Here is a 27,088-nt window from a genome sequence, read left to right on the forward strand (position 1 = left end):
AATGCTGAGTTGAGATAAATTGCTCATACACTATAATCAAAAGTTACTAGCATTACCTGCTTGTGTCATTTCAGCTATTGGCAAAGGTGCAGTCATACGACAAGGCATGCCTTCTAGGGGTGAAAGACTTAATTGTATATAGATCAAAATCCCTTCTTCTTGTGAAAAGAAAATTACTTCCAAATCAAGAGAGAAGCATCAGAGTCAATCTTTTAGAGAAAAGAAAATCCTTCAATATCTCTTGGGTAAAAAATGTTAGTGAATGACATTATTTGAAGTGCAACAGTCTGCCTACAAAAGTCATTCTTCAATTGCAGCAGTAAGTGTCCACACACAGAGGCTACAATACTGACACAGCCTATGGTTATCAAATGGAGTACAGAATTTCCAGGTGAAAAAACAATGTTGAAGGATCTTGAGAGCTCCACTACTTGAAATTCCAAGTAAAAGAGGACATGCAGGTGGTCGGTGTGACAGAGCAAGATGCAGAGGACAGGAAGAAATGGAAACAGATGACCTGCTGTGGCGACCCCTAATGGGAACAGCCGAAAGAGAAAAGATGATCTCAGAATGTGTGAATGCTTTGACTGCAAAACACTTTTAGGGTGTTTCTATGAAAGCAGATGTGACAGGGAAAGTCATGAGAACTGACCCAACAGTGCTGTGTGTAAAGTTTCATGAAGGAAGGCTAGCTAACTCCAGTAAACAGCAGCATGAAAAACATTTATAAAGAAAATAAAACTTTAGTGGAAAAAGGTTGTTGCTTATGAGGCACTTGATTTATAATTCCCTGTAAGTTCAGGAAAACTGTACTGGGAGAACCTTCATACAAATCAGTTAGGTATTGTTCATAGGTTCATAGATGTGTACTAGGCTAATGGCCCGGGAGCCTTTACAGGCCTAGCCCATAGAAGTGCCCTGGTATCGTGCTGCCAGACGTTAGTTCTCAGTGCATAGGTTCATAGATGTGTACTAGGCTAATGGCCCTGGAGCCTTTACAAGCCTAGCCCATAGAAGTGCCCTGGTATCGTGCTGCCAGACGTTAGTTCTCAGTGCCTCTATCAAGTAGAGCCACTGGAGTGATCTCTGGGGTGAACTTTCTATTTCCCATCAACTCATAAAGATTTCTCTTGAAGAGGGCCATTGAGGTGCTCTGCTTGACATGTATGGAAAGTCTATTCCAGAGCATGGGCAGTCTCTGGGTTATGAACCTGTCCCTTCGGCATTTTCTGTTGATTGTGGTAATGAGGTTGAGTTCTCTTGAGCATGTGGTGTGGAGGGATTGGGATTTCTTTAGATTTAGCACTTCTAACAGAGCTGGGTTAGACATGGCTTTGTAAGCCAACCAGAGATCGCTTCCTAGTAGATGATATGAGACAGAGAATAGCTGCAGCTTTTCGAGTTTGTCCATGTACGACATGTTTAAGGCCTAGGATCCTCTTCGTGAGGTACTTTTGTCGCCTTTCCAGCTGTTGCATGTGTCTAGTAAGGTACATGCCAAATGGGGCATTATACTCGATGACTGGCCTAATGAGGGAAGAGTAGAGAGAGATGACGGCCTCTTTCTTCCTGAATGCAAAACCCTCGTTAATGAGATGTGCCACATAGAAGGTCTTTTTGACCACAGTGGCAATGTGGTGGTCGAAGGAGTGGTTGCTGTCAACCTGTGTCCCCAGATCTCTTCTAAAGCCTTCAGTGTTCTGTGGGCTCCCATCAATGTGGTAATTAGTGGGAACTGAGTTTTTGCCAAATGGGATGACAATGCATTTTTTGGCATTAAGCTTAAGGCCATGATTTCGACACCAGTCATTGGTCTCAGTGAGGCCTTTCTGTAGGATGTATATATCACATGGGGAGTTAATAATGGTTCCCAGCTTGCAGTCATCTGCGAACCTGGTCTGTCAGAGTCCCTCCGTATTGGCCTGGACGAGAAGTAGACGCCAAACAAAAGAGGACCCAAGACCGATCCCTGTGGGACTCCACTCGTGACTGGTCGGCAGTCTGACTTGGAGTCTTCTACTTTTACACTGTGGGTTCTATCTGTGAGCCAATTTGCAACCCACCTAGTGACACAGGGGTTGATGCCTAGTTTGGTGAGTTTATCAATAATTCCTGAGTGGGGAATGGTATCAAAGGCCTTGGCCAAATCGAGGTAGGTTGTACGAACTGCCATGCCATCATCCACAGCTCTGGTGACCGACTCAAAGTCAACCGGGTTGAGCAGACATGATCTACTTTTCACAAAACCAAATTGCATGGGATCTAGAGTTGGGAGATTCCCTATATCCTTGTTAATTAGGTCCAAGATGATGCGCTCCATAGTTACATATCAGACTCGTCAGGCTAATGGAGCAAAAATTCCCAGGGTCTGTAGTCGCTCTCCCTTTATAGAGAGGGATGACTGCAGCAGCGCACCACTCAGTAGGGACAAAGCCTGAAATGAGTCTGTCACTGAACAGGGCACACAGATGTGGTGTCAGTTCACTTTGTAGTTCATGTAGAACACATCCGGGGATATTATTGGGTCCCATGGAAGCTGTATTCTTGGCCTTGGACAATGCAGCTTTAACTTGTGCTGCAGTAATGCTGGGTGGCTGACATTCCTCCGGTATTGTGATTGGTCCTTGGGGGGGTAAAGTTGGCACTGAATCTGTCGGCCAGTATGTTGGCAATATCTGTTAGCTCAGTATAAGCAGTACCATTGTGCAGTAACTCAGAGCAAACCTGTGTATTGCCATGGAGATTTCTGATATAACTATAGAAGGCTTTGTGGTTGTTTTTAGTGTCTGCCATAATTCTGCATTCATAGCTGGCTTTAGAGGTTTTGATGAGGTATCTCAAGATTTTGTTGAGGCTAATAAGGGAGTTTTTCCAGTCTTGGGACTTTTTCTGCAACAGTTTCTTCCTTCGGTTGTAGAGTTTATTAATGGCAGGGGACTACCAGATTGGCTTCCTTTTTCTGGAGGAGAGCATCTTGGTTCTGTTGGGTATGGCTAGTTCCATGCATTATGTACGTGTTCATACAGTGCATTGGTGTATGATTCTGCAGTCATGCATCTATTTTCCATTGACATGGGTGCTGTGAATTTAGCCACCTCTGGTTTTAGGAACTCAAAGTCAGCTTTGGAAAAGTTTTTCATGGTGGTCGGATCTAACCATGGAGGAATTGACTATTGATGTAGTGCAATGGTTGCCCATGTTAGTAATAACCAGGTCAAGGATGTTGCTTCCTCTAGAGGGGATAAGAATGAGTAGGTCCAAGGCATTGGAACTGATGAATTCCAGGAAGCACTGGGCCAATATATTGGTGCATGAATAGTTTTCCCAGTTGATGGAGGGGTAGTTTGTTGTAGTCACCTACTATAAGAGTTGTTAAAATGAAACGTCTAGTTAGAATGATAGCCTGGTAGCAAATCTAGATAAAAGATTGAGAAGGTGTGCATGGCTTCTGTACTGTCAAATGATGCAATAGTACCAAGATAAGCACCAGTGAAGACTACACACACTGATTTCACAGCACAAACTCTGAGTAATATAATCATGATATAGGTAGTTACATTTCAAATTGCCAGAATTTTATGTATGCATGAAATCACGTGACAAGCTCCATAAGTCATCTGGAAAGACTTCCCCACTTATGATATACCTTTTGCAACAAACAATGAAACTCAGTTTACAACAGAAATATTTCATCCCTGTGCTAAGCAAAATGGAACAACTCGATCCACTAGTACACCATGCAACAAATATGTTAGCAGAGAAATAAGCACAAATCTCCAAAGACAGGTGTGAAGAAATTATTGAAGAACATGCTGAAAACTCATGATAAATGTTTCTGTTTTTCTTTTCCTATATACAACAGGGGTATTTCTAACTGCAGTGCCCTTATAAAAATCAGATTACACACAATAAATTTCTGTAATAATACTACTGTTTATCAATATGCTCAAGCATATTTGTGATGTACGGCACATACAAGATCTAAAGGCTTTGGTATGCTGGCCGGATGTTGGGAAATCCTTGACAGGAGATCCCTACTGTGAAGAATATTGCAACAGTGATACAGAAGGACATTTATGCAGTGGCATCGGTCATTGTTACTGGTCTGTTTTGGTTAAGGGTTATTTGGAAACAATGCAAGTGAGGGTGCAGGGAGTTTAGTTTTGGGTCTCCTTTTCTGAACTGTGGTTGCAGCTCAATTATAAAGAAGAAGCAGGAACAATTTTTCTTCCCACTGTTGTGTGCCCTTTTCTCTGAGGCTATGCTACAATGGAATTGGTACATAAGGGAGGTGGAGGGGTAAGCACACTTTTTTGTTTCATTTTTCAGTGTTATACCTTCATTGTTGTATCATGCAACTATGACGAACAACTCCAAACCACATTACAGGGTAGACATCTGCATAACTGTTGTTAAACAGACCTAGCGGAATCAGAAGGGAATTGCTGAAACCATACTTTAGTGGGAATGCATGAAAGTAACACTACCTGCAAGAATTCCAGCATGGAAAACATTCAAGGAACATATATTTCACTAGGGAAGATAAAAATGTTATTCCTATTATATAACTGAGATGTTCAAAGTAATTTTACTAATTACTACAGTCAAATAAGTCCAATTTTTATTAAGGACAAGGTCATGGGAATGAGACTAGGATTTCCTACAGAAGGCACGCTGACCAATGAAAACCTGAAAACCTAGATCAGCAACGGATAATGAAGCTACCATTTCCGATGACGTGAATCCTAATTCCATAGGTTTAGACAGTGACTATGTTATGCTAGAGTATTAGTCAGCTTTCAGCCCAGAGTAGTTTTCTAATTCTAAACAAGAAACTGTTCTGCAAAATAGTGAGTCTGATGTACCAATGAGCCAGAGATGAATGCCAAAAGAGAAAAATGGCAAAGGGTTTGAAAACCACCTAGAAGTCTGACCTATGGTATATAAACGTCTTTGGCAACAGTTCAGTACCAATGCACGAATGTGACATGTTCCAACATTTCAAAAGCTACATCATCTATGGCCTCCCTGTGAACAGTGAAATGGCATCTTATCAAGAATTTACAGAATACTTTTTTCCTCCTGCAGCTGAACATCAACTGCAGCCAGCTTCTTTCCATGTTTAACTGGTCCACCAGACCTGTCTTAGCCTCCATCAGGCTCAATATAATCCATGCCCAGTGCTGGTGAGAAAATGTAGGATGTTGTTAAGCATCATACTGCTGCAGTCAAGTGTGCGCTAATTCCTGTGACCCTACAGCAGCCTTCTGAGCTCCACAATCACTGTTTTCAAGAGATGCATCCTCCCTTGAGTGCATATTCATTCTCCTGCCTAACTAGCACACCATTTATACAGCATGGAGATCACCAGGATATTAACATTGCTTTACTGCAGCAAGCTAAGAGTGCCTTCCTCTCCCAGCATGGGCAGAGAATTTGCTGAATGGGTTTTGGCTAAAAGGGAGTTGTTTGTAGATCCCTCTATACAGTACCAGCAGAGATGGACAGTATGACAATCTATGCTGAGACAATATTCTGTCTGACCTGGAAATAAAATGCCTTGACGTGCATCTTCTGGTCTCTGTGTACAATTCTTCACAGTACACAACTGGAAGATAATAAAAATGCTTTTTGCTTATATAATTGACCTCTTTTCAGAGTACAATAAATCTCAACCCCTTCATGCTTAATGATGCACTATTAAGGAAACCACAGATACTCTAAAATTCATATGTAGAGTGTTGAATTTATGGGCAAATAAAACACTTATTTTAATTAAATGAGTCAACTGTCAGAGCACTGCTTGATTAATTCAAAATCAGCCAAGTGATAACCTTGTCAGTTATCATACTAACATCGAAAGTTGCTTAAAAATCAAACCCACAGATATGAATGAGGCATGCTGCCAACAAACTCAATATTCTGAATGACAGTAGCTGAAAGCAAAAAGGGATTGGCTCCTTTAAGATAAATCTTTTTAACTGTCTTTTAAACAATACTTTCCTAACAGTAAAAACTGACACATTTGTTGGTTTATTACATTCAATACACAGAGGTCACTGCTGGCAAAACAGCATATTATAAAGCTCAAAACAAGGTGAAACTTTCTTTCTTCGTTCTTCTTTAAGTGCATTCAACCCACCCCACAAAATGGTGAAATACTGACAAGTACTGAATTAGTGAGAAAGTATGACATCTGGACTAATCTGCATACTTAGCAAGTGGCGTGACAGTCGCTTCTGCTGCTTTCTCCATTTTAGATGCTTCATGTGGCTAAGCTTCCACACTTTCAGCATGCATATGCTTCAAGATTTTTGAAAGGTCGCTCATGATTAAAAAAAAAAACACAAATAAATATTTAACTTTATGAATGTGTTACTATCTAGTAGCTCTGTTGCATCAAGCAGTCAATGAGTTATGCATACCCACCTGAAGACTCATTATAAATCCTTGTTAGTTCTCAACAGTTCACTACTACTTATCTCAATGGGTACTACTGTTTCTATTACAGACAAAGCAAAACAGAATCTCAGTGATGATTCTCTCTCTCTCTCTCTCTCTGAAGGCAGTAAAGGAATAGACAACTGAAAAGAAATCTGCAGTACCTCACTGCTGAGAATACTGGCCCTCCATGTGCCCAGGTTTTCACACCAGGAATCTGTCCTTGAGATATGTAGTTCAAGATCCTTCTGTTCTTTCTCCATTGAGGCAATCTCATCAGTCAACAGGGACACTATCTGTTACAGAAAAAACAGTGTTGTAATTATGAATGATGGAAACAAACAAATTATTCCACAAAATTTTAAATGTTGTCTACAAGCTACCAAAGCTTAACCATTTGAAGGAGTACGCCTGATATATGACCTCATCTCATGTGCGTTGGGCTGTACAGACAAAGATACAATCAAGAGCCTTAGAATATCTCCAAACCATCATCCTGAAGACAGCTGAGGGGGAACTGGTCAGCCAGGAAAGGTGTAGCTCGAACAAGCTCCCCCAAGAAAGGATGTGTGTGTGTGTGTGTTTGTGTGCGATCTGAAAGCAAGCGAGTAGTGGGGAAGGAAGGAGAGAAGGAACACTGCAACAGTGATCATCAGGAGATCTACTGTTATGGTAAACTCTTACACAACTGTACTATGTCCTAAACGAAATCACTGCCGCAGTATTTATAACAGATGGGTGACTCCCACAGCTGAAGAGAGAGAGAAAAGAAGGTAGGGTGGCTGACTAGAGTGGAAAAGAGGAATTGCCCAGGAGAACAGAGAGAACTGATCAGATGAAGTCTGTTCTGGACAAGGAGAAGACATCAGTTTTGTAGTACTTGGTGAAGGTGTGCACAGAGGACCAAAGTGACTGCTTCCAAGATGGACCTGGCATCAACCCCTTTGTGAAAAGCATCTGAAAAGGTAACTGCCCGAGTGGAAAGTGCTTTAGGGTGATTTGCCATGTTGTAGGTAGCAGAAACAGACAGCGCTCGATATCCATGATGCAATGGTTTGCTTTGAGACTGGCTGGCCCAGTTTGGCATCCATGAATGAAATAGTTGTTCAGTTTTTCTGACAGTCTTTGTTTTGTCCAAATATAATCTCAGTTGCCTGTGAATATCTAAGGAATATAAGACTCCTACCAAAGTGAGGGTTGGGAAAGAAGGCAGGTAAGGTGGATGCCTTGATTGAGGGATAGTTTGTTAAACACCTTAGGCATGAAGGGAGGACTGGTCCTAAGCATTACCTGGCCTTGTGGAAAATAATAAAGGGAAGAGTAGCCATAAGTACCTGGAGTTCAGACACGCTGTGATCCGAGGTTAGAGCCAGTAAAAGGACAATTTTCCTGTGCAGAATTTTAAGACAGCCAATATGGTTGGCTCAAAAGGGGGTAGATGAGTTCTGCCAGAATGAAATTAAGATCTCAAGTTGGGGTAATCAGTTTCCTTGCAGGCTTAAGGTGGGACTCCTTTCTAGAAAAACTTGACCTCTGTCCTGGACATGAGAAGGACCCAGAGGTAAACAGGCATTGACGGCTAACAAATGAGCTTTAATAGATGAGTAAGCCAACTCAGAATGCAGAAGTTTACAGAGGTACTGAAGCATGGTGGGAACTTCAGAAAAGAGTGGTTCCAGTCTGTGCTTGTGGCACCAAGTGGAGAATCTTTTCCACTTAGCTGGGCATAGTTTCCTGGTATTTGGTTTCCTGGTCTCCTGTAAAACTTGCACCACCTCCTCTGAAAATAAGTGTCTTTTAGGGATCAGAACCCAATCATGCATACAGTGAGACTGAGAGAGGCAAATTTGAGATGTAGAAGTCAACCTTTCTGTTAACTGATTAGGTCTAGTTGAATCAGAATTTCCCAGTAGTTTCCCTTTGATAGGAGGAACAGGATGGTAAACCAGTGTTGTCTTGGCCAAAAGGCGGCCAGGAGCAGCAGTTTTGGAGTACCCTTTTGGATATTTAGAAGGACCCTTGGAATAAGGCATCTGTCTTCCAGGCCAGAGGAGATGAAATCCTGCTGCAGAACAGAGGGGGCTGGTGATACACTGGAAATGCAAAGAGGTCTATCTGTGGAAAACTGTAGTGGTGCATGATTTCTATGAAGACTTGTCTGTTCAGGGAACGTTCATGGAGGTTCACGAGGTGCCTACTTAAAAGTGTCTGTCAACACAGTCTCTTCTGAGGGAATGTAAGCTACTGTGAGGGTCATGTTCAACTGAGTGGGCATTTGCCAAACCTACTGTGCTAACCTGCACAGGGGGTAAGACCTTGTGCCTCCTTGTTTGCTTATATACCACATCACTGTGGTGTTATCTGTATACCATCAGGAGAGTACTGGGTTTCCAAAGGAATGAGAAAGTCTGCACAGCCTGAAGAAGGGCCCTCATTTCTTTCGGGTTGATACATTCCTTCAGGAGAGAGGGACGCCATTTCCCCTGTACTTTTTGTGATCCCGTGAAGGGCCGCAAACCCTATCTGAGGCATCGGTGTGTAAAATTTGGTTGAGGGACTTGGGTGAATGCAAGGCCCGGGTTGACAGAAACCTGTTTCTCCCAACATAGAAACTCTTTCTTGATGCAGGGCAACAAAGGGGTAAGGGTGTCCAAGTGTGTGAGTGTTGGGCCCACAATGACTTCAGGCACCACTGAATCTTGCTCATATACAGTCTGACCAACAGGATCATTGTGATGGATACAGCTATGCAAAGCCCTGAGGAATTCCCTTTGCAGTACAATAAGTCACTGACTAGAGGGTTTGGACTTACCAGGCTTCAGACTTTTTCCATAGGAAGAGAGGCCTGCATTATGCTTGTGTTTAGGACCAACTCCTTAGTAGAAGGGAGTTGAGATTTCTTGAAATAGATAAGAGAATCCTAGATTGGTTAAGAGCTGTACCGGGAAATATAGATGCTCAAGGAGTGTCTGTGGACAGGGCCTGAATTAATAGGTTGTCAAGGTAAGAGAAAATGTGGATTCCCTGACAGTTACCACAAGTGTAAGACACTTTTTTAAAAAACTCTTAGGGCTGGGGAAAAACCAAAGGGCAAATCAGTAAACTGAAAATGTGAAGATCCAGAGAAGAACCTGAGAAATTTCCTGCAAGAAGGATGAATGAGGATGTGAACATGAGCATCCTTGAGGTCTGGGGACACCAGAAACGCCTAAGGAAGAATGAAAGGTGGGAGCATGTGGAGAGACAGCATTTTGAAAGCTGGCACTTTCAGGATGATGTTTAGTAGGGAGAGGTCTAGGATGGGTGGCCATTATCCTTCCTTCCCTGGAAAAAGTAAGATCCTGGAAAAAAAACTTTTCCTATGAAGGAAGGACGGTACCTCTCAAAGGTGCCCTGTGATACCAAGTCCTGAATAACAGGTTTGATCAAGGAAAGCTTTGGTTGGGCAGAGGATTGGGAATCTCTTTTGGGGGGGGGGTGCTTTCCAAAAACACGGTGTGGTCTTCTTTGATAATAGTCAGAACCCATTTGTTTGTAGTTACTACCTCCCAGAACTGAAGAGCAGGGGAAGAGTCCTTTTGATGGGGTGTAGAGGGATGGAGGGAGGGGGAGGAGAGGAGGATAGTCATAGAGCTTTGCTCCCAAAGGGGAGGCCTCCTTGAAGGACAATCCCTCTGTGGTTTGTCAGAATATATTTCCCTAGGTGCTCTTTTATGTTTGTGAGGGGGCCTAGGTTCCCTCTTAACAAAGGAAGTGGATTTGGCCAGACAGTTTCTACGTTATGTAGGGACTGTGGACAGGAGAACCTACCTGCCATCTTTCATGGTCTTGCCTTGCTCCTGCTGGGTTTTGAAAAGACTGTTAGCTTGTGGTCCAGATAAGAGATCATTGCCCATGGAGGAATCCAAGAGTTTTGATTTGAAGTGTTTAAGAATGGGCTGACACCACAGCAAAGCGTATACTGTCTGATCACTGAGACAGTGGCTGCAGCCCTAGACGTAGTGTCTACATCATCATAACTGCATTTAATGCTGTATCTGCCTATTTGTGTAGTTTGGGACAGAAGAGACTGCATTTGCTGTTTAGAGTTTGCTGTCTGAGGTTCTGACATGACCTTATGCAGAGACTATAGCACAGAGAGCAGGAACTAAGTAATTTGTGTTTGATAATTAACAGCTCTGAATGCCAAAGTTGAAGAGGTGTAAACTTTCTTACCCCACCTTTCCATGGCCCTGACGTCCTTGTCTGAGGGAAGGGCATTAGCAGTGGGAAGCTGGTTGGATGACTTATCTGAGAATCGAGAAACTGCTGCAAAGTCAACCATAGGATTTTTACACAAGTATTTATGCTCATCAGAGACTGTATGAAACCTGTCATGTCTTTTGGGAGCAGGTGGCTTAGTGTATGGTATTAAGGAAGAAGAATGAAAGGCATCGAGATAAGCTTCACGCACTGGAGGAACTGGAGAAGGAGATGAAATATCCACCTCCAGGAGGAGAAACAAAGCATGCTGGAGGGATAGGTTCCTGACCCAGAGACTCCCCATACTCTGGAATAGATTGCCCATACATGTCAAGCAGAGTGCCCCTCTTTGGCCCTCTTCAAAAGGAACCTTGACGATTGGATGGGAGAAAGGAAATTCACCCCAGGGATCACGTCAGTCGCCCTGCTAGACAGGGGTCCAGGGAAGTAAATAGTGTGGGAAGAAATAGCCAGGGAATTGTTATGGCTAGGCTTGTATAGGCCCTAGGGCTGATAACCTAGTACCAACCTATGAACCTATGAAGGTTGTAGTATCATTTTGTATCTCAGACATCTGCCTTGACTGCCATTCAAATTTCTCATCATGCTACAAATGGCTTCCTCAAACGAAGCCTTGTCCAAGGGAGAATAAGGCAAAAGAGAGTCCCCTTTGTCTGAGGAGACCTGCTCAGAAGAGTGGAGTTGCGAAGGGCAATCCAGAGAATGATCAGAATCTGATTCTGGATCCTCTTCAAAGGAAGAAGACTCCAAGAAGTACACAATCAAAGAAAAATATAACCACAAAATTTCATTTAAGCACTTTATCTGATGAAGTCTTGGGTTCTGAGATGAAAGCGCTCATCTGTTGTATGATTTTAGATTATGTTAATAAATATTTGGCACCTTACTGTAGTGGCTGGACCATTCTTTTTTTTTTTTAAGACTCCAAGAAGTGCTTTTGTTGTGTGGATTGTGGTAGCTGGGTCACAAAATGAGGAGGCTTCAGGGCCATGATAACTTTAAATAAGCCCTGGGAGAAGCCCATCCATTCTTTTTCTCTAGAAGGTGTAGGGGATATCAGATATTTAGTTTTTTTGTTTCTTCTTTTTAGAGGCAACATCCAACTGCACTACCCTTGGAGGTTTGGAACCTTGTCTCATTTCCATAAAAATACTAGGAACCTTTTCCCACACAAGGCTCGGAGGGATTCCGTGTAGGCTCTCTGAGATGGTAAGATGTAGTTCATGTGAAGTATTTCCAGTCTACAAGCCTTCAGGGGCCATACCAGCCTCCAAACGGGTCTTGGTAGCAGGTGCCCGAGAAGTATCTGACATACTGTGGGTTTGACCACCTCAGCGGGTATGTCTGACTCAGACACTGGACTGGGAATCATCTTGGGGTCTCGAGTTTTCTCTGGGGGGCAGGCATTGGTAGCCTAAGAATTTGCCATCATACACTGAGCAAGGCATTTCAAACAATGAGTTACAAGAAAGATATTGAGACAGGATAATATCAATCTAAGAGTCTTGGTTATGAATTAAACAAATGTAGCAATATTTGTAGTTGTGTTCTGGGCCTAGGCAAAAAAGGCATTTATTGTGCAAATCCTCACATGGAATCTGCCTACAGCACTCGCACTTTCTGCTCCTAGACGATATTTAACAAATTTAAATGACAGTATAAGCAACAGGAGGAAGGAAGGAAGGTTCCCCAGCGGAGCACTAATCTGTCAATGATTAGCAAAGCAACATTACCAATGCCCAAATATGGATCAGTCCAATGGGTGCACAACCTACGTTCCGGCCGGCAGCAGGATAGTCTGAGGATATTGTGTACAGTTTTGTCTTTATACCTCAAACACACACGAGCTGAGGTGATGATGTATGCCTTCAGAAAGTAAAGCTTTGGTATCCCAGCTGGATGTTAGTGACAAAAAACACCTGTAATGTATACTGCAACAGTGACTTCGGTTAGGGCATCATATACACATAAGATACATACAGTATACACAGACAGCCAACATGTCTTCTAAGAGAAAAGGAGTACAATAACATCTGCATTTAAATACAATGAAAAGGGTTGCATTCACATTGCAATATACAGAGTTTCATTATCATTACCATGACAGTATACCATTAACAGTGATGGATATCTGTGTGCAAACTTCCCTAAAACTTACAAAAGGAGGAGAATATAATTATACATTTACATACAATATAAAGGGTTGCATTCACATTGCAATATACAGAGTTTCATTATCATTACCATGACAGTATACCATTAACGGTGATGGATATCTGTGTGCAAACTTCCCTAAAACTTACAAAAGGAGGAGAATATAATTATACATTTACATACAATATAAAGGGTTGCATTCTGTTACCTGTCATTATTGCAATTACAAGTGGTGGATATCTGTGTGCAGACTTCACTTGAAGATTCACAAAACTGTCTGTGTGAAAAATATTCTGAAAAAATGCAGCAAGAGATGCTGTTAATTGTAAAAATACATTTGTGTCAGCAAGAATAATTTTGCAATTGTTTGGAGAATGAGAAGAAAGAGTGAGCAACAGATTTTAGCCCATTGGGAAAAAAAACAAAGGGCAACGTATGCAAGATGGATGTTGCCTATATGAAGCACACAACAAGAAGTTCAGCTCTTTGCACAAGACTAAACAGTGCACAATTTAAACTACAACGAACATATTTTCCACTGATGGTGCTAACATCTAAAACCACATATGCTGACAGTTTTCCAAAAGTATTCTGGGGAAAAAAATATAATGCATACTGCTACATGGAAATCACCAATGCAGTGTTTTTTCCCCAAAAGTATTCTTTTTTTTTATCCCCTGGAATATTCCTTCCTCAAATGCCACAGGATCTTAGCACAGCTTGTGGTCTTCTAGTCATGGCCACATGACAATGTCCTCTTCCTTAAGAACCCTTCTGCGGCTCATCTAATGCCCCATGCACCTATCAGGCATCCCCTGATGTGTCCCACCCTCTTAAGGCAGTGAGTGCCTTCACTGGCTATTTTAGCTTTACCAGCCGACAGCCAGTACTACTACAATGATTCAAGGAGTCCATCATGAAGGTAGTGAGAAGGGACTACTGCAATGGCAGAAAACAGGAAATGTGAGGGTTCGGTACACACTAAAAGTTTTTCTACCCCTTTTTCTAACTCAGCTGCATCACAGGAAACAAAGTGCTTGCATGGATGCTCTCCACTAGAAATAATGCAGCATCCAGCTGCTTGCAACCATCTCCCTTGGAAATGTAAGTACGGCTACCTACCACTGAAATAAAGAGGGGCTGCATAGACTTTGCTCAATCATTCACTTCAAAAATTATTCAGCACTGATCCCTGTCACTAGGATCAAAGTCGCTGTCAAAACCACTGCACCAACAGGGCGGCAGTATGACTCAAGGATGTGATAATACAATGAGAGATGCACTGATATTCACATAGTTGCCTTAGAGGTATGAATCAGAATTAAAATTAGAATCACATTTATTATTGGCCAAGTATGCACACACACAGCGAATTTGACTCTGGTTTCAGTGACTCTCCAAGTATGAACTACATAAACAACATACATACAAATATTAATAACAAGACAGATGACATACATGCAACTATTAAGAACAAGACAAAAAAAAAGGAAAGATACATATACATACAAGGTGCAAAGTACAACTCAGTGCAAGGCATACTGAAACAAACTCTGAAAGAAACAAGTATTAACAACATATAAACAATACTGCAGAATCCTTAGAGGCTTGGGAAAAAGAATACCCCAGCCTAATAAGCGTAGTTAACCATTTATGACCTTGATGGCCTGTGGAAAAGAAACAGTTGTTATATCTGCTTGTTTTGATGCGTATTAATGTATAAAACCTGGCTGATGCTAACAGTTCAAAAAGATGAATGAATGAACATACTGAATAATGGCCACACAAGCAGCAGTGAATTGGTTGAAGTCTTAAACATCACACTTGTGCATTTTATAGTATAGGCTATATTCAGATTTGTTGAAACTAGACAGTTTGGCATTATCTGAGCACTGAAATCAGCCATCTTATATTAAGAGGGCCCTGCACCCTTGTGGCAGAAGAGTGTAATGAAGGACCCATCTAAGTTGGAAATTTTTGGAATAAGTTTCAGTATTGAGCATTTCCATTGACTGGCTGTGGTGGTGCAGTTGTTAGCATTGTCGCCTCACAGCAAGAGGTTCTCAGGTTTGATTCTCGGCTGGAGCGCCTTCTGTGTGGAGTCTGCATGTCCTCCCCGCGGTAGAGTGAATTTAAAGACATGCAGGTAGGTGCATGCGTGTGTGGGTGTGCCTTCTTTGAAGGTTGGGCTCTGGGCTGGCAACTTGACACCGTAAAAATTCACTGCCAATCATTAGTGGATTGGAGTTACGCTGTGGTGACCCCTAACCAGGAAAAGCCAAAAAACAGTTTATTGAGCATTTCCATTGGCCAATTTGTTTGAAAATTGCTTAACTTGTTTTAAAAAGTGTTCTCACAGTTGCTACATAAGCCCCGCATTGCATGGTTTTGTGACAGTTTTAATACAGCTCCACAGAGTTTGGTGACCAGCCCTACTATCTTCATCTGAGCAATCCGAGGCATCTGTTTGTGTGTAGCTCACCTTTGCAGTGGACCTAACCAATTGGTGGTTATAGACAAAAAAGCTAAAGTAGATATATTTTCCCTTAGAAGCTACCCATGCTCCAACTGAGGAGTCCCTTAAATTGTGCCTAGCTGTGCAGAGAGCACCTCAGTTGGGCTTTCTATAGCATTTGCCACTTTCTGAAATCTTCTGATCCCCAGAACTCTTGTACCCCTTGACAGCCCCAAGAGTACAGACCCAGCATTATGCTCCCAATTAAACCACATCCTTCCTCATTAAAGTAAGCAAATTTACACCTAGTATTATGGATGGTCAGTTCTCTATTTCTCCTGCCACCCTGATTGACATGGGTATCCTGAGGCAGTGTAGCAATTGCATCACGTACACTGACAACTCATTACTCCTAAACCACTCAAGCTCAATTTGTGACAGATGAATATACACTAAGAATTTGGAATCCCTGCTCTTTCGTTCACAAAAAAAGTGACACTGAATAGATTGTCAGTCCGCATACTACACCTCCTGCACAAACCATGCGCTCAACACATAAACCATCATACGTGGAGGTTGTTGTTGTGTCTTTCGGTTTTTCCCAGTTAGGGGTCGAACCATCATACGTGGAGGTACTCACCAAAAATTTACCTGAACACCAGAGACCTCCAAAACACAAACATGCTACACCTGACACAGTACCTACAGCCCTCAATACACACAAAACCACAAGCATAAGTGTTTCACCAAACAAGCCCCTAAGGCAAAGCACACACAAACCCAAATTTTTGGGTTATAGGTGACTCTACAGTGAGACACACAGATGTCCCACTCATTAGGTCAGACAAGGAGAAGGTTACGGTTAAGCTGTCTGTTGAGTGCCAGGATCCACCAGATCACACATGCACTCAAGTCTCTCCACAACAAGTACCATTATGACTCTCCCATAGTTCATGTTGGTGTGAATGACTTAAGAAGTACCTCACTGGACTATATGAAGACAGACATGATTGAGCTTTCGGACTATGTGTCTCAGGCAGGTATGCCCCTAGCCATGAGCAGCATACTACCTTCACCTAAGATGATACCACAATATAAACAAAAATTATCAACTTCAACAATTGGCTTGGTTTCTGGTGTCATTCTAAGGGGAACCAGTACCTGTCAGCTTGGGATGACATGGTAGATAGACTATGCTGCTTTGCCAGAGATGGTCTTCATCTGTCACCTCTGGGATTTCAGTTACTGGCCAAGACTCTTGCCTCCCCTACACTGCCTTTTTTAGGCAATGTCACAACAACAAAATTCCAGATGTAAAAAATATCTTCAAAAAGCAACCTCAAGGTGATGCTGCTAAACGCTATGAGCTTAAACCTAAAGCTGCACTCACTGGAAGCAGCCCTCATTTTAGAAGATGCGGACATCTGTGAAGTCACAGACACTTCATTTAAGGCCACAGAAAGCACCCTGGCCTCACTGGTTTATAATACCTTCCACACATTCAGACCACAAACTGAAAGTACTAGAAAGTACAGTTTTGTACCTACCATAAATGTAGATGTCCGAACTGGATAGCATCTGCAGTCATAACAAATGGGTTGTCCTGTCGTCAGGCAGCCCTTTGGTCGGCCAGATTCCAAAGTCCGGGTCCGGCTTCGGCTGATGTCGCACTTCACCCGACGTCATCTCCGCTGGTCTTCGGGTATAAAGGCATCAGCCGATGCCATTTTCCTCAGTGTTTCTTGCCCCAGATGCCAACTGCCCTCTTGGATAGCTAAAATTTTGGATAAATGCCAATGTTTCCAAAATAGTAGAAGGCAAACACAAAAAATAAACATGTATGTACATATATACAAACAAATACACCATAAGAGACCCCAGCTAGCTATAAGGAGGGTAAATACCCTAGGAGTACCGCAGAGGGGAAGGAGGGAGGGTAATCCTGACTGCAGATGCTATCCAGTTCGGACATCTACATTTATGGTAGGTACAAAACTGTACTATGTCCTTCATGGATGCATCTGCAGTCATAACAAATGGGTAGAATACCATAGCCAACTAGGGAGGAGGAATAATTATGGTGTAGTCAGGATCCCTTGCAGTACAGCAGTGGCAAACCCTGATCGGGATCTAGAGTATAGAGGTAAATTATAATGCTTGGCAAATGTATGCACGGAGGTCCAAGTAGCCGCCTCAATAATGTCCTTCGTTGCCACTCCTCTTAAGAAAGCTGTGGTAGTGGCTGTAGCCCTTGTAGAATGAGGTCTTATGTTCTGTGGAATTGGTTTTCCATGGTAAGAGTAACAGAATCTTATGCAATTTCCTATCCATTTGGAGATTGTCTGTTTGGAAATTGCTTTTCCTTCCCTTCCTGTTGCATAGGCTACAAAGAGCTGGTCAGGTTTTCTGTTAGCTTTGGTTCTGTCCAGGTAATAGCGTAACTGTCTATGTACATCCAAGGTATGCATTATTCTTTCACCTCTGTTTTGTGGATTGGGAAAGAAGGTAGGTAGGTGGATTGCCTGGTTTAAAGACACTCTGGATACCACCTTAGGCATAAATGTAGGATTAGTCCTCATGGACACCCTATCTTGATGGAAGATTAGGAAGGTTGCACTGCCATTAAGGCCTGTAGTTCGAAACCCTCCTTGCTGAAGTAATAGCCAGTAGGAAAGCAGTTTTCTATGACAGGTGTTGTAGGTCTGCTGTTGCTGCTGGTTCAAACGGAGGGAGTGTCAATTTTTCTAGTACAAAATTCAAGTCCCATGCTGGTAATGGTGGTTTCCTAGGAGGTTTACATTCTTGATCCCTCTGAGGAACTGCCTGAGTAGAGGATGTGAAAAGACAGGAGGATCAAAGCTGTATTCTGCTGAAATAGCTGATGCATGTATCTTGATGGAGGAATAGGACAGGCCTGTATGTAGAAGCTCTGCCAAGTACTCCAGAATGTTAGCAATATCTATGTTCGACACATCTTTTCCTCTTTCAGTACTCCAAATGACGAACCTTTTCCATTTTCCTGCATAGTTCCTTCTTGTTGAAGGTCTGTGGGCTTCAAGGATAATGTCTTTAACCCTTTGTGAAAGGTCTGCTATATGATGTTCCAGGCAGTCAGTTGCAAGGTTTTTAGGTTTGGATGTATGATGTTGTAGTTGTTCTGAGTTAACATCAGAGGCATCAGGGGTATTGACCACATCTTCTCCCGAGACATGGTCCTCAGTAATGGGTACCAGTGTTGTCTTGGCCAGTTCGGTGCTATCAGAATTATCCTTGGACGTTCCTCTTTGATTTTCAGTAGTACCTTGTGTATTAAGGGAAGAGGTGGGAATGCATATGCTGTCAGGCCTTTCCAGCTGAAGGATAGAGAGTCCACCTTCCATGCAAGTGGGTGGAATGTCCTTGTGCAGAATTTTTTGAGCTGGTGATTTTGTGGGGAAGATAATAGGTCTATTTGTGGCATTCCCCATTTCTTTGTGATGGTCTTGAAGATGTCAGGGTGTAGCATCCATTCGTGAGCATCCGAGGTGGTTCTGCTTAAAATGTCTGCTAGGTTGTTTTCTTTTCCCGGTACAAATATTGCCTGTAACTGGATGTTGTAGCTTAGAGCCAGATTCCAAAGGTCCAAAGTCATCCTGCATAGGGGGTAAGAATGAGTGCCTCCCTGCTTGTTGATGTACCACATGACTGTGGTGTTGTCTGTCCTTATCATCAAATGGCCTTCTTTGAGGAATGGTCTGAATTTTAGGATTGCCAGTTTTACTGCCAGCATTTCTTTTTGGTTGATGTGCAGGTGCAGCTGGTCCTGAGTCCACAGTCCTTGTACGCATTTGTCCATCATGTGTGCCCCCCCATCCTAGATCTGAGGCATCCGTTGTGATGGTTTGGTTTGCTCGAAAGTTGTGGAAGGGTAAGCCTGGGTTTGACTGGCATGCCCGAGCCCACCATAGGAACTCCTGTTTTAAGCATGGGATTAGTGGTATTTCTGTTTCTAAGCTGTGTCTGTGTTGAGACCATAAATTCTTTAGGTACCACTGTAACTTTCTCATATGCAGTCTGGCATGTGGGACCAAGATTATGCATGATGCCATGTAGCCCAAGGCCTGCAGAACTTTTCTCGCTGTTAGTTTGTTCTGCTTTGTTAATGCCAAGAAGTAAAGAGGAGTTCTTTTTGTTTTTTCTGCAGTTAGGAATGCCATCTGTTTTACTGTGTCCAATTCCGGCCAAGAAAGTTCTTGTCTGGGATGGAGTCAGCCTTGACTTTTGTAAATTGACTGTGTATCCCAGGGCTTGAAGCAAGTAAATGACCCTTTGTAAATCTGTTGTCAGCTTGCTTTTGTTGTCCGCTTGTAACAGGCAGTCGCCCAGGTATGGATAAATTTGGATTCCCTGTACTCTGCAGTGGCGATTACTGATGCCAGGCATTTGTGAATACTCTGGGTGCAGTAGATAAGCCAAAGGGCAATGCTGAGAATTGATAATGCTCTGATCCTGCAAGAAATCTGAGGTATCTTCTGCAATTTGGTCGAATGGGGACGTGCAGGTATGCCTCCTTGAGATCTAGAGTTACCAGCCAACACTCCTTGCCCAGCATGGGAAGAAGTTGCTGTAGGGTCAGCATTTTGAATTTTGGTACAATGATGTATGTGTTTAAGATGGACAGGTCGAGAATAGGTCTCCAGTTTTCTCTTTTCTTGGTACTAGGAAGAGTCTGGAGTAGAATCCTTTGCCCTTTTCTGTTATTGGTACCCTTTCCACAGCTCTCATCTTTATTAATTCCGCTATCTGATGCAGGGCTTCTATTCTTTGATTTGGGGCAGGTTTGGCATTCCTCTTTTTTACTGGTAAAGTGTGGAAGTGGAACCGGTAGCCTTGGTCTATGGTTTGTAAAATCCACTTGTCTTTTGTAATATAGTGCCAATTTTTCGAGAATAAGGCTAACTTTCCGCCTAATAGTGCTGCTATTTGCTCCCTGGTAGGCGGAGTCAGATTCAAGTCACTGTGATTGTCCTGTTGCAGTGGCAGTGGTTGTGTCTGTGCCTCGGTTATTGCCTTGCCACTGTCGCCCTCTGTAGGCACCTCCTCTGGATTGATTTCTGCCCTCGGCGTCTGTTCCTGCCCCTTTGTGACCTTGTGGAGTCAGGAAAGGACCAATTTTGGCAGGCCAGTTCCTGCTAAACCTTGGGGCTGAACCTGTAGGAAATCTTTGACTGTTTGTACAGATTTTGCCTTCTCTTCCATTTCTTCATTACCTGCTGGGCAGGTTCCCCAAATAGACTGGCCTTATCCATAGGGCATCCAATAGCTTAGCTTTAACATGATCCGGCAAGACCTGTTCTTTCAACCATGCATGCCTTCTTATAACTGTGCCAGTCATGGCTGATCTAAATGAAGCCTCCAGTGCATCATAGCCACATTTTAAAGAATGGTTACTAACCTGTTGGATGTTATTCACCATTTCTAATACATATTTCTTATCTAAAGATTCATCAGAGGACAGCTTTTTAATTAACTGATCAAGCATAAACTCTTGGTATTGGATCATGTGAAACTGACAGTTTAAAGCTCTAGCTGAGAGAGTAGCAGAGGTGTAGACTTTTTCCCCCATCTCTCTAATGACCTGGATTCCCTTTCAGAGGGAATAGGGTTTTTTGCTGTGGTCGAGGCTACTGCCTTAGGCCCCTGGGATATAGTTTCGGGGTCTGCAAGTGGGGCCTTGTATAGGTGGTGATGAGTGTCTGGCACCCTGTAAAATCTATCTGGTTTGGCAGGGGCTGGAGGTAAAGAATCAGGTGCAGTGCAGACATCATTAAATGCATCGTCCACAACAGATAGGACAGGAGGTATAGCTAAGGGCCTATGTTGTGGTAAGTGCAGAAAGGTCCTAAGCCTTTTTCTTGAGTCTGAGAAATCTTGTCCCTGCCATTGGAATTGTTCTCTCATGGCATGTAAGGTTTCCCCAAAGGAGAATTCCTCTGGTGGAGAGGCAGCTGGAATGGATTCTTCAGCATCTGAATCTTCATAGTTGGAGAAAGGAGCCTCTGGCTGGTCTGCAATGTCTGGAGTCATCCATGAATCATCAGAGGACACAGGCAGGGGGGACACGGCTCCAGGTCGCTTTCCTGGGGGCTGAGAGGCCCTGTGTGGGTGAGATTGAGATCCCCTAATTGGGATATTAAATCTTCTGCCAGAGTAAGCATTTGTGAACTAGAAGTGGGGCCCTCATTACTCCTAAACCACTCAAGCTCAATTTGTGACAGATGAATATACACTAAGAATTTGGAATCCCTGCTCTTTCGTTCACAAAAAAAGTGACACTGAATAGGCTGTCAGTCCGCATACTACACCTCCTGCACAAACCATGCGCTCAACACATAAACCATCATACTTGGAGGTTGTTGTTGTGTCTGTCGGTTTTTCCCAGTTAAGGGTTGAACCATCATACGTGGAGGTACTCACCAAAAATTTACCTGAACACCAGAGACCTCCAAAACACAAACATGCTACACCTGACACAGTACCTACAGCCCTCAATACACACAAAACCACAAGCATAAGTGTTTCACCAAACAAGCCCCTAAGGCAAAGCACACACAAACCCAAATTTATGGGTTACAGGCGACTCTATAGTGAGACAGACAGATGTCCCACTCATTAGGTCAGACAAGGAGAAGGTTACGGCTAAGCTGTCTGTTGAGTGCCAGGATCCGCTAGATCACACATGCACTCAAGTCTCTCCACAACAAGTACCATTATGACTCTCCCATAGTTCATGTTGGTGTGAATGACTTAAGAAGTACCTCACTGGACTATATGAAGACAGACATGATTGAGCTTTCGGACTATGTGTCTCAGGCAGGTATGCCCCTAGCCATGAGCAGCGTACTACCTTCACCTAAGATGATACCACAATATAAACAAAAATTATCAACTTCAACAATTGGCTTAGTTTCTGGTGTCATTCTAAGGGGAACCAGTACCTGTCAGCCTGGGATGACCTGGTAGATAGACTATGCTGCTTTGCCAGAGATGGTCTTCATCTGTCACCTCTGGGATTTCAGTTACTGGCCAAGACTCTTGCCTCCCCTACAGTGCCTTTTTTAGGCAATGTCACAACAACAAAATTCCAGATGTAAAAAATATCTTCAAAAAGCAACCTCAAGGTGATGCTGCTAAACGCTAGGAGTTTAAACCTAAAGCTGCACTCACTGGAAGCAGCCCTCATTTTAGAAGATGCGGACATCTGTGAAGTCACAGACACTTCATTTAAGGCCACAGAAAGCACCCTGGCCTCACTGGTTTATAATACCTTCCACACATTCAGACCACAAACTGAAAGTGCTAGAACTAAAGGAGGTGGAGTATCAATATTCATCAAAGATAAATACACCACTAGATTGGTTAAACAAAATGATTCCCTTGAACCAATCCAGGTCCAGCTGACTGTAGGTAAGACCCCTCTCCAAGTTATTGCCAGTTATAGGACCTCCTCCATGAACCAGGATACCCACACTGCATACTTGGATCGACTAGAATCTCTCAAGATACAACCAAACACCCTGGGTTTAGGTGACTAACTACCCATCCATAGACTGGGTAAATAAGTGTACTAAAGCACTTGCCTAAAGGTTCTTGGACTTTATCAACTCCAGTGCCCTGGACCAGTTGGTTGACATCCCCAACAAGGGGACCAAACATTCTGGATCTGGTGATCACTAAGGGTGATTGTTGCACCACCCCATGTGTGCAGCCCTCCCTAGTAAGGTCTGATCATAAATCAGTCTCATTAGAAGTAATAACAACATTTGAACCCCCTCCCCCCATTAGCAGCAACTAGACTAAAAAGCTTCTCCAAAGCCAATTGCAACCTAATATGTGACGGCATTAACAGCTTCACAGCCCTTGCCATCACTGATGACATGGACACCTATACTGGGATTTACACCAATACCTTGTATAAGCATCTATACAAATGTACTGACTCAGCCGTTCCGGACAGGATCAAAACAAGATGCTCAAGAAAGAACAAGGCTGCCTGGATAACATCCACCATTAACAAATTATACAATAAGAGAAAAATTGCTGCCCAAGTGCAGGAAGGAGCAGTCTCTGAATTGGAAGCATTCTCTCCTTGGCTTAATCAAGCAAATAAGACACCTTGTAAGGCATTCTAAAGCCAGCTATGAATCCAAATTAGCCACCTTTGTTAAGGACAACCGTAAAGGAAAAACCCAGACTTGTGCAGAAATGGTTGTTAATGGCACCACATATACCGAACAAATAGCCAACCTGCTTGCTGAGAGGTTCAGTGAAAAGATCTCACCCTCGTCTCTACCACATTTCCCCAGCCCTACCACCTGCCCTCCACCTAATATCTCCAAGGAACAGGTTGTAAACGCTCTCTCCAAACACACAGTCTCTATGGGACCTGATAATATCCTAGGATACGTTCTAAATGTTTTAAAACAGGAACTAGCTTCACCACTGGGTACTCTTTAACCACAGTGTAAGCACTGGTTTTATACCTGCTGAATGGAAAATGGCAACAATCATTCTGTTACATAAAGAAGGCACCTCCACAGACCCTGGGAACTACAGACACATAAACCTAACCAGCGTAATCAGCATGGCTATGGAAAAAAATGATCATGGACCTTATCAACAAAGATATAGAAGACTTCCAAACACTCGACCTGGACGAAGGAAAAGGTATGCATATGGCCTACCTGGACCTGGCCAAGGCCTTTGACACTATTCTACACTCAGGCATCACTGATAAACTCACCTAGCTGGGGATCAACCTGTATATTGTCAGGTGTGTTGCAAACTGGCTCACTGACAGAACGCACACAGTCAAAATATGTGACTTTACCTCCATCAGCAGACCTTTAACCTGTGGTGTTCCACAGGGATCAGTGCTGGAGCCCCTATTGTTTGGAATCTACTACTTGGATGTGCAGGCTAAAACAAAAGGCCTACAGATGACAAAGTTTGCTGATGATTGCAAACTGGGTGTAGTCGAGTCCCGCAAATGATGTCGACATCCTACAGGGGGGACTTAGACAAATGACTGATGCCAAAGTCATTGCTAAAATTCAATGCAAAAAATATATCATCATTCCCTTTGGCAAGGGCGACATCCCTGCAGATTACCACATTAATAACAACCTAAGCAAGCAATTAGTGGTGAGACATTTGGGCACAAAGGTTGACAGCAACATTTCCTTTGATCACCACATCTCTACAGTGGTAAGAAAGACTTTCTACGTCACCCACCTCATAAGGGCACTACATCCAGAACAAATGAGGTTATAACCCCTTGTCCTCCTCACTCATGAGGCCAATAATAAAGTACAATGCTACCTTTGGTATGTACCTTACCAGGCACCTGCAGCAACTGGAAAGACCTCAAAGGTTTCTTACAAAGAAAATTCATAGTCTTCAGCATATGTCATACGTTGACAGACTGAAATCATTGTCGCTATACTCTGTGTCTTACAGACTAATCAGAAGTGACCTCTGCCTTGCATATAAAGCAAACTCAGATCCTGCTCTAATGGAAATGCTGCACATTCATAAATCAAATGGTAAAAGATGCACTCACTCTAGGGAACTCGACCTAGTATGTCACATCAACAGAACTTGCTGGAAGATAGATACATCTTACAGAGGTTACCTCTCCTCTGGATCAAACTTCCAATTCAGGTGACGCAGAGCTCCTTGCTGAACCTATTTAGGCATAATTTGGATGATTGGATGGGAAACTGCAAATTCACCACCCGAGTTTCACCCGTGTCCTCTTGGACAGGGACAGCAGTTGTTAGTTCCGCTTAATACTTTTATATTCTAGGGAACAGGGGTTGTACACGGCTAGGCCTGTAAGGGCCCTAGGGTCATTAGCCTAGTAACTTCTTATGATCCTATGCTACTTATCTCAAACTAAGAAAGCAAACAAAATAAGGTGCTCTACATGCCAATCAATCTCTTAACTGCCAATTATTCAGAGGCAGCTTTACTACAGGCTTCATATAGCTGCAGTTCTGAAGTTTAAATGTATAAAACCTAAGAAAAGGTAAAAGGTCAAATTAAAAAACAAAAAAAATATGTATTAACAGCTTCCCAAGACAGGTAAAAACAATTCTAAATAATGATCTGACTTAATAACGGTACAACATAAATAAAAGATTGATAAAATGTGGTGGAAGGGCAACATATGCTTTGTTCGACTACAAGGCCAATGAACTTTCATTATGTGGCATTTTCAATATGTGGTATATCATACTTCTGAATGTTTGGGTTCTCCAGGTCAATTCTCGGCGGAGGTGCTTTATATGCAGAGTCTGCATGCCCTCCCTGTATTCGTGTGGGTTTCCTCCCACATTCCAAAGAGAAGCAGTAGGTGGATTGGACACACTAAATTGGACACGTGAAAGTGCATGCGAGTGTGATATGGAAGAAAAGTCACTACAGGCCTAGACACCTGATGGTGTGAAACTTAGCTCTAGATTGTCACTGTTGAAATGACACCCAGACCCCATGTGCAAAAATGGGAAAAGGGGGTTGTAGACGAATGGACTGTAAGTACAACAATAATCACAAATTGATGGTGACCTCTGCAAATGCTGCACCATCTCCTACTGTCTAGCTGCTTGCATCAATCAATATACAAGCTGAAGCCTAATGAGTGCATTATGAAAAAAAAAATTCTGGGCTCCTCTCTTTTTTCTAGGAAAGAACAAAAAATGTTTCCTTGCTGCAGAAGGCCTATAGCATATTGAAACATCTTATTAAAAAAATCTTTAAACTAAGCTAATATCTTAGTGTATATTAAAATGTGTGTTCAAAATATATGCTGTTAAACCAGATAATATTGTATGTTAAAAATTAGAATATACACGGTGTTCTTAGTATTAGTAAGTGGGATATAGTATTTTGTGTATTCAGTAGGTAAATGGCACTCGCACTATAAAATGGCACTCACACTCTAAAATCCCATCCACTGTGAAAGCACTAGAATGCCTGCTCTTGCACTTGTAAGTTGGGGAAAAAAAAGCTCACCTTAAAGGAATCAGATGGTATGTAAGTAATCTAGACCTCTAAGACAACAGCAGCAGAGTAGAAAAATGTATGAACAGTCCAATAAAACTATTAATTTCTAGCTGCAGAGCATAGCAGAGATAAGAAAAAGGGTAAGGATTCAGAATCACCTTGGGCATACTAAATAAACGTACTTTAAAGTGGAGTTTTTTTTTACTCAAAACAAAATGTTATTACTGGGACTTACCTACTGAATACACAAAATACTATATCCCACTTACTAATACTAAGAACACCATGTATATTCTAATTTTAACATACACAATTATCTGGTTTAACAGCATATATTTTGAACACACATTTTAATATACACTAAGATATTAGCTTAGTTTAAAGATTTTTTTAATAAGATGTTTCAGTATGCTATAGGCCTTCTGTAGCAAGGAAACGTTTTTTGTTCTTTCCTAGAAAAAGATCAACACTATCTAAAAACAATGGCTTTCAAACAGGTAGGTGCACACCTTTCACAATCAGGGCAAATAGATGGAGTAGAAACAAACTAGAAACTATCTTTTGCCACAGAAAATGCAGGTAATAGGTTCACAGGTATATAATAGGTTAATGACCACCATGGCCTTTATAAACAAACCTATCAAATGTGCTGGGCACTGTCTGTACTTCTACAATGTTGCTAAGGCCTGGAATTCCTTATGTATATCCATCAGATCAATACCCTCCCTC

At 42.5% G+C, this 27,088-nt stretch overlaps 1 protein-coding gene across 1 annotated transcript in view; it reads right to left on the reverse strand.

The window, feature by feature from the left end:
• Positions 1-27,088, reverse strand: part of SNX25 (sorting nexin 25) — a 1,427,683-nt gene that overhangs the window by 455,673 nt on the left and 944,922 nt on the right. The window contains exon 11 of the mRNA XM_044064925.1: positions 6,606-6,737. Within this exon, the coding sequence (XP_043920860.1) occupies positions 6,606-6,737 (132 nt within the window). The remainder of the gene's footprint in view (positions 1-6,605; positions 6,738-27,088) is intronic.

This window comes from Protopterus annectens, chromosome 3.part0, assembly GCF_019279795.1.
Source record: "Protopterus annectens isolate FY-2018-M chromosome 3.part0, PAN1.0, whole genome shotgun sequence".
Taxonomy (NCBI): Eukaryota; Metazoa; Chordata; order Ceratodontiformes; family Protopteridae; genus Protopterus; species Protopterus annectens.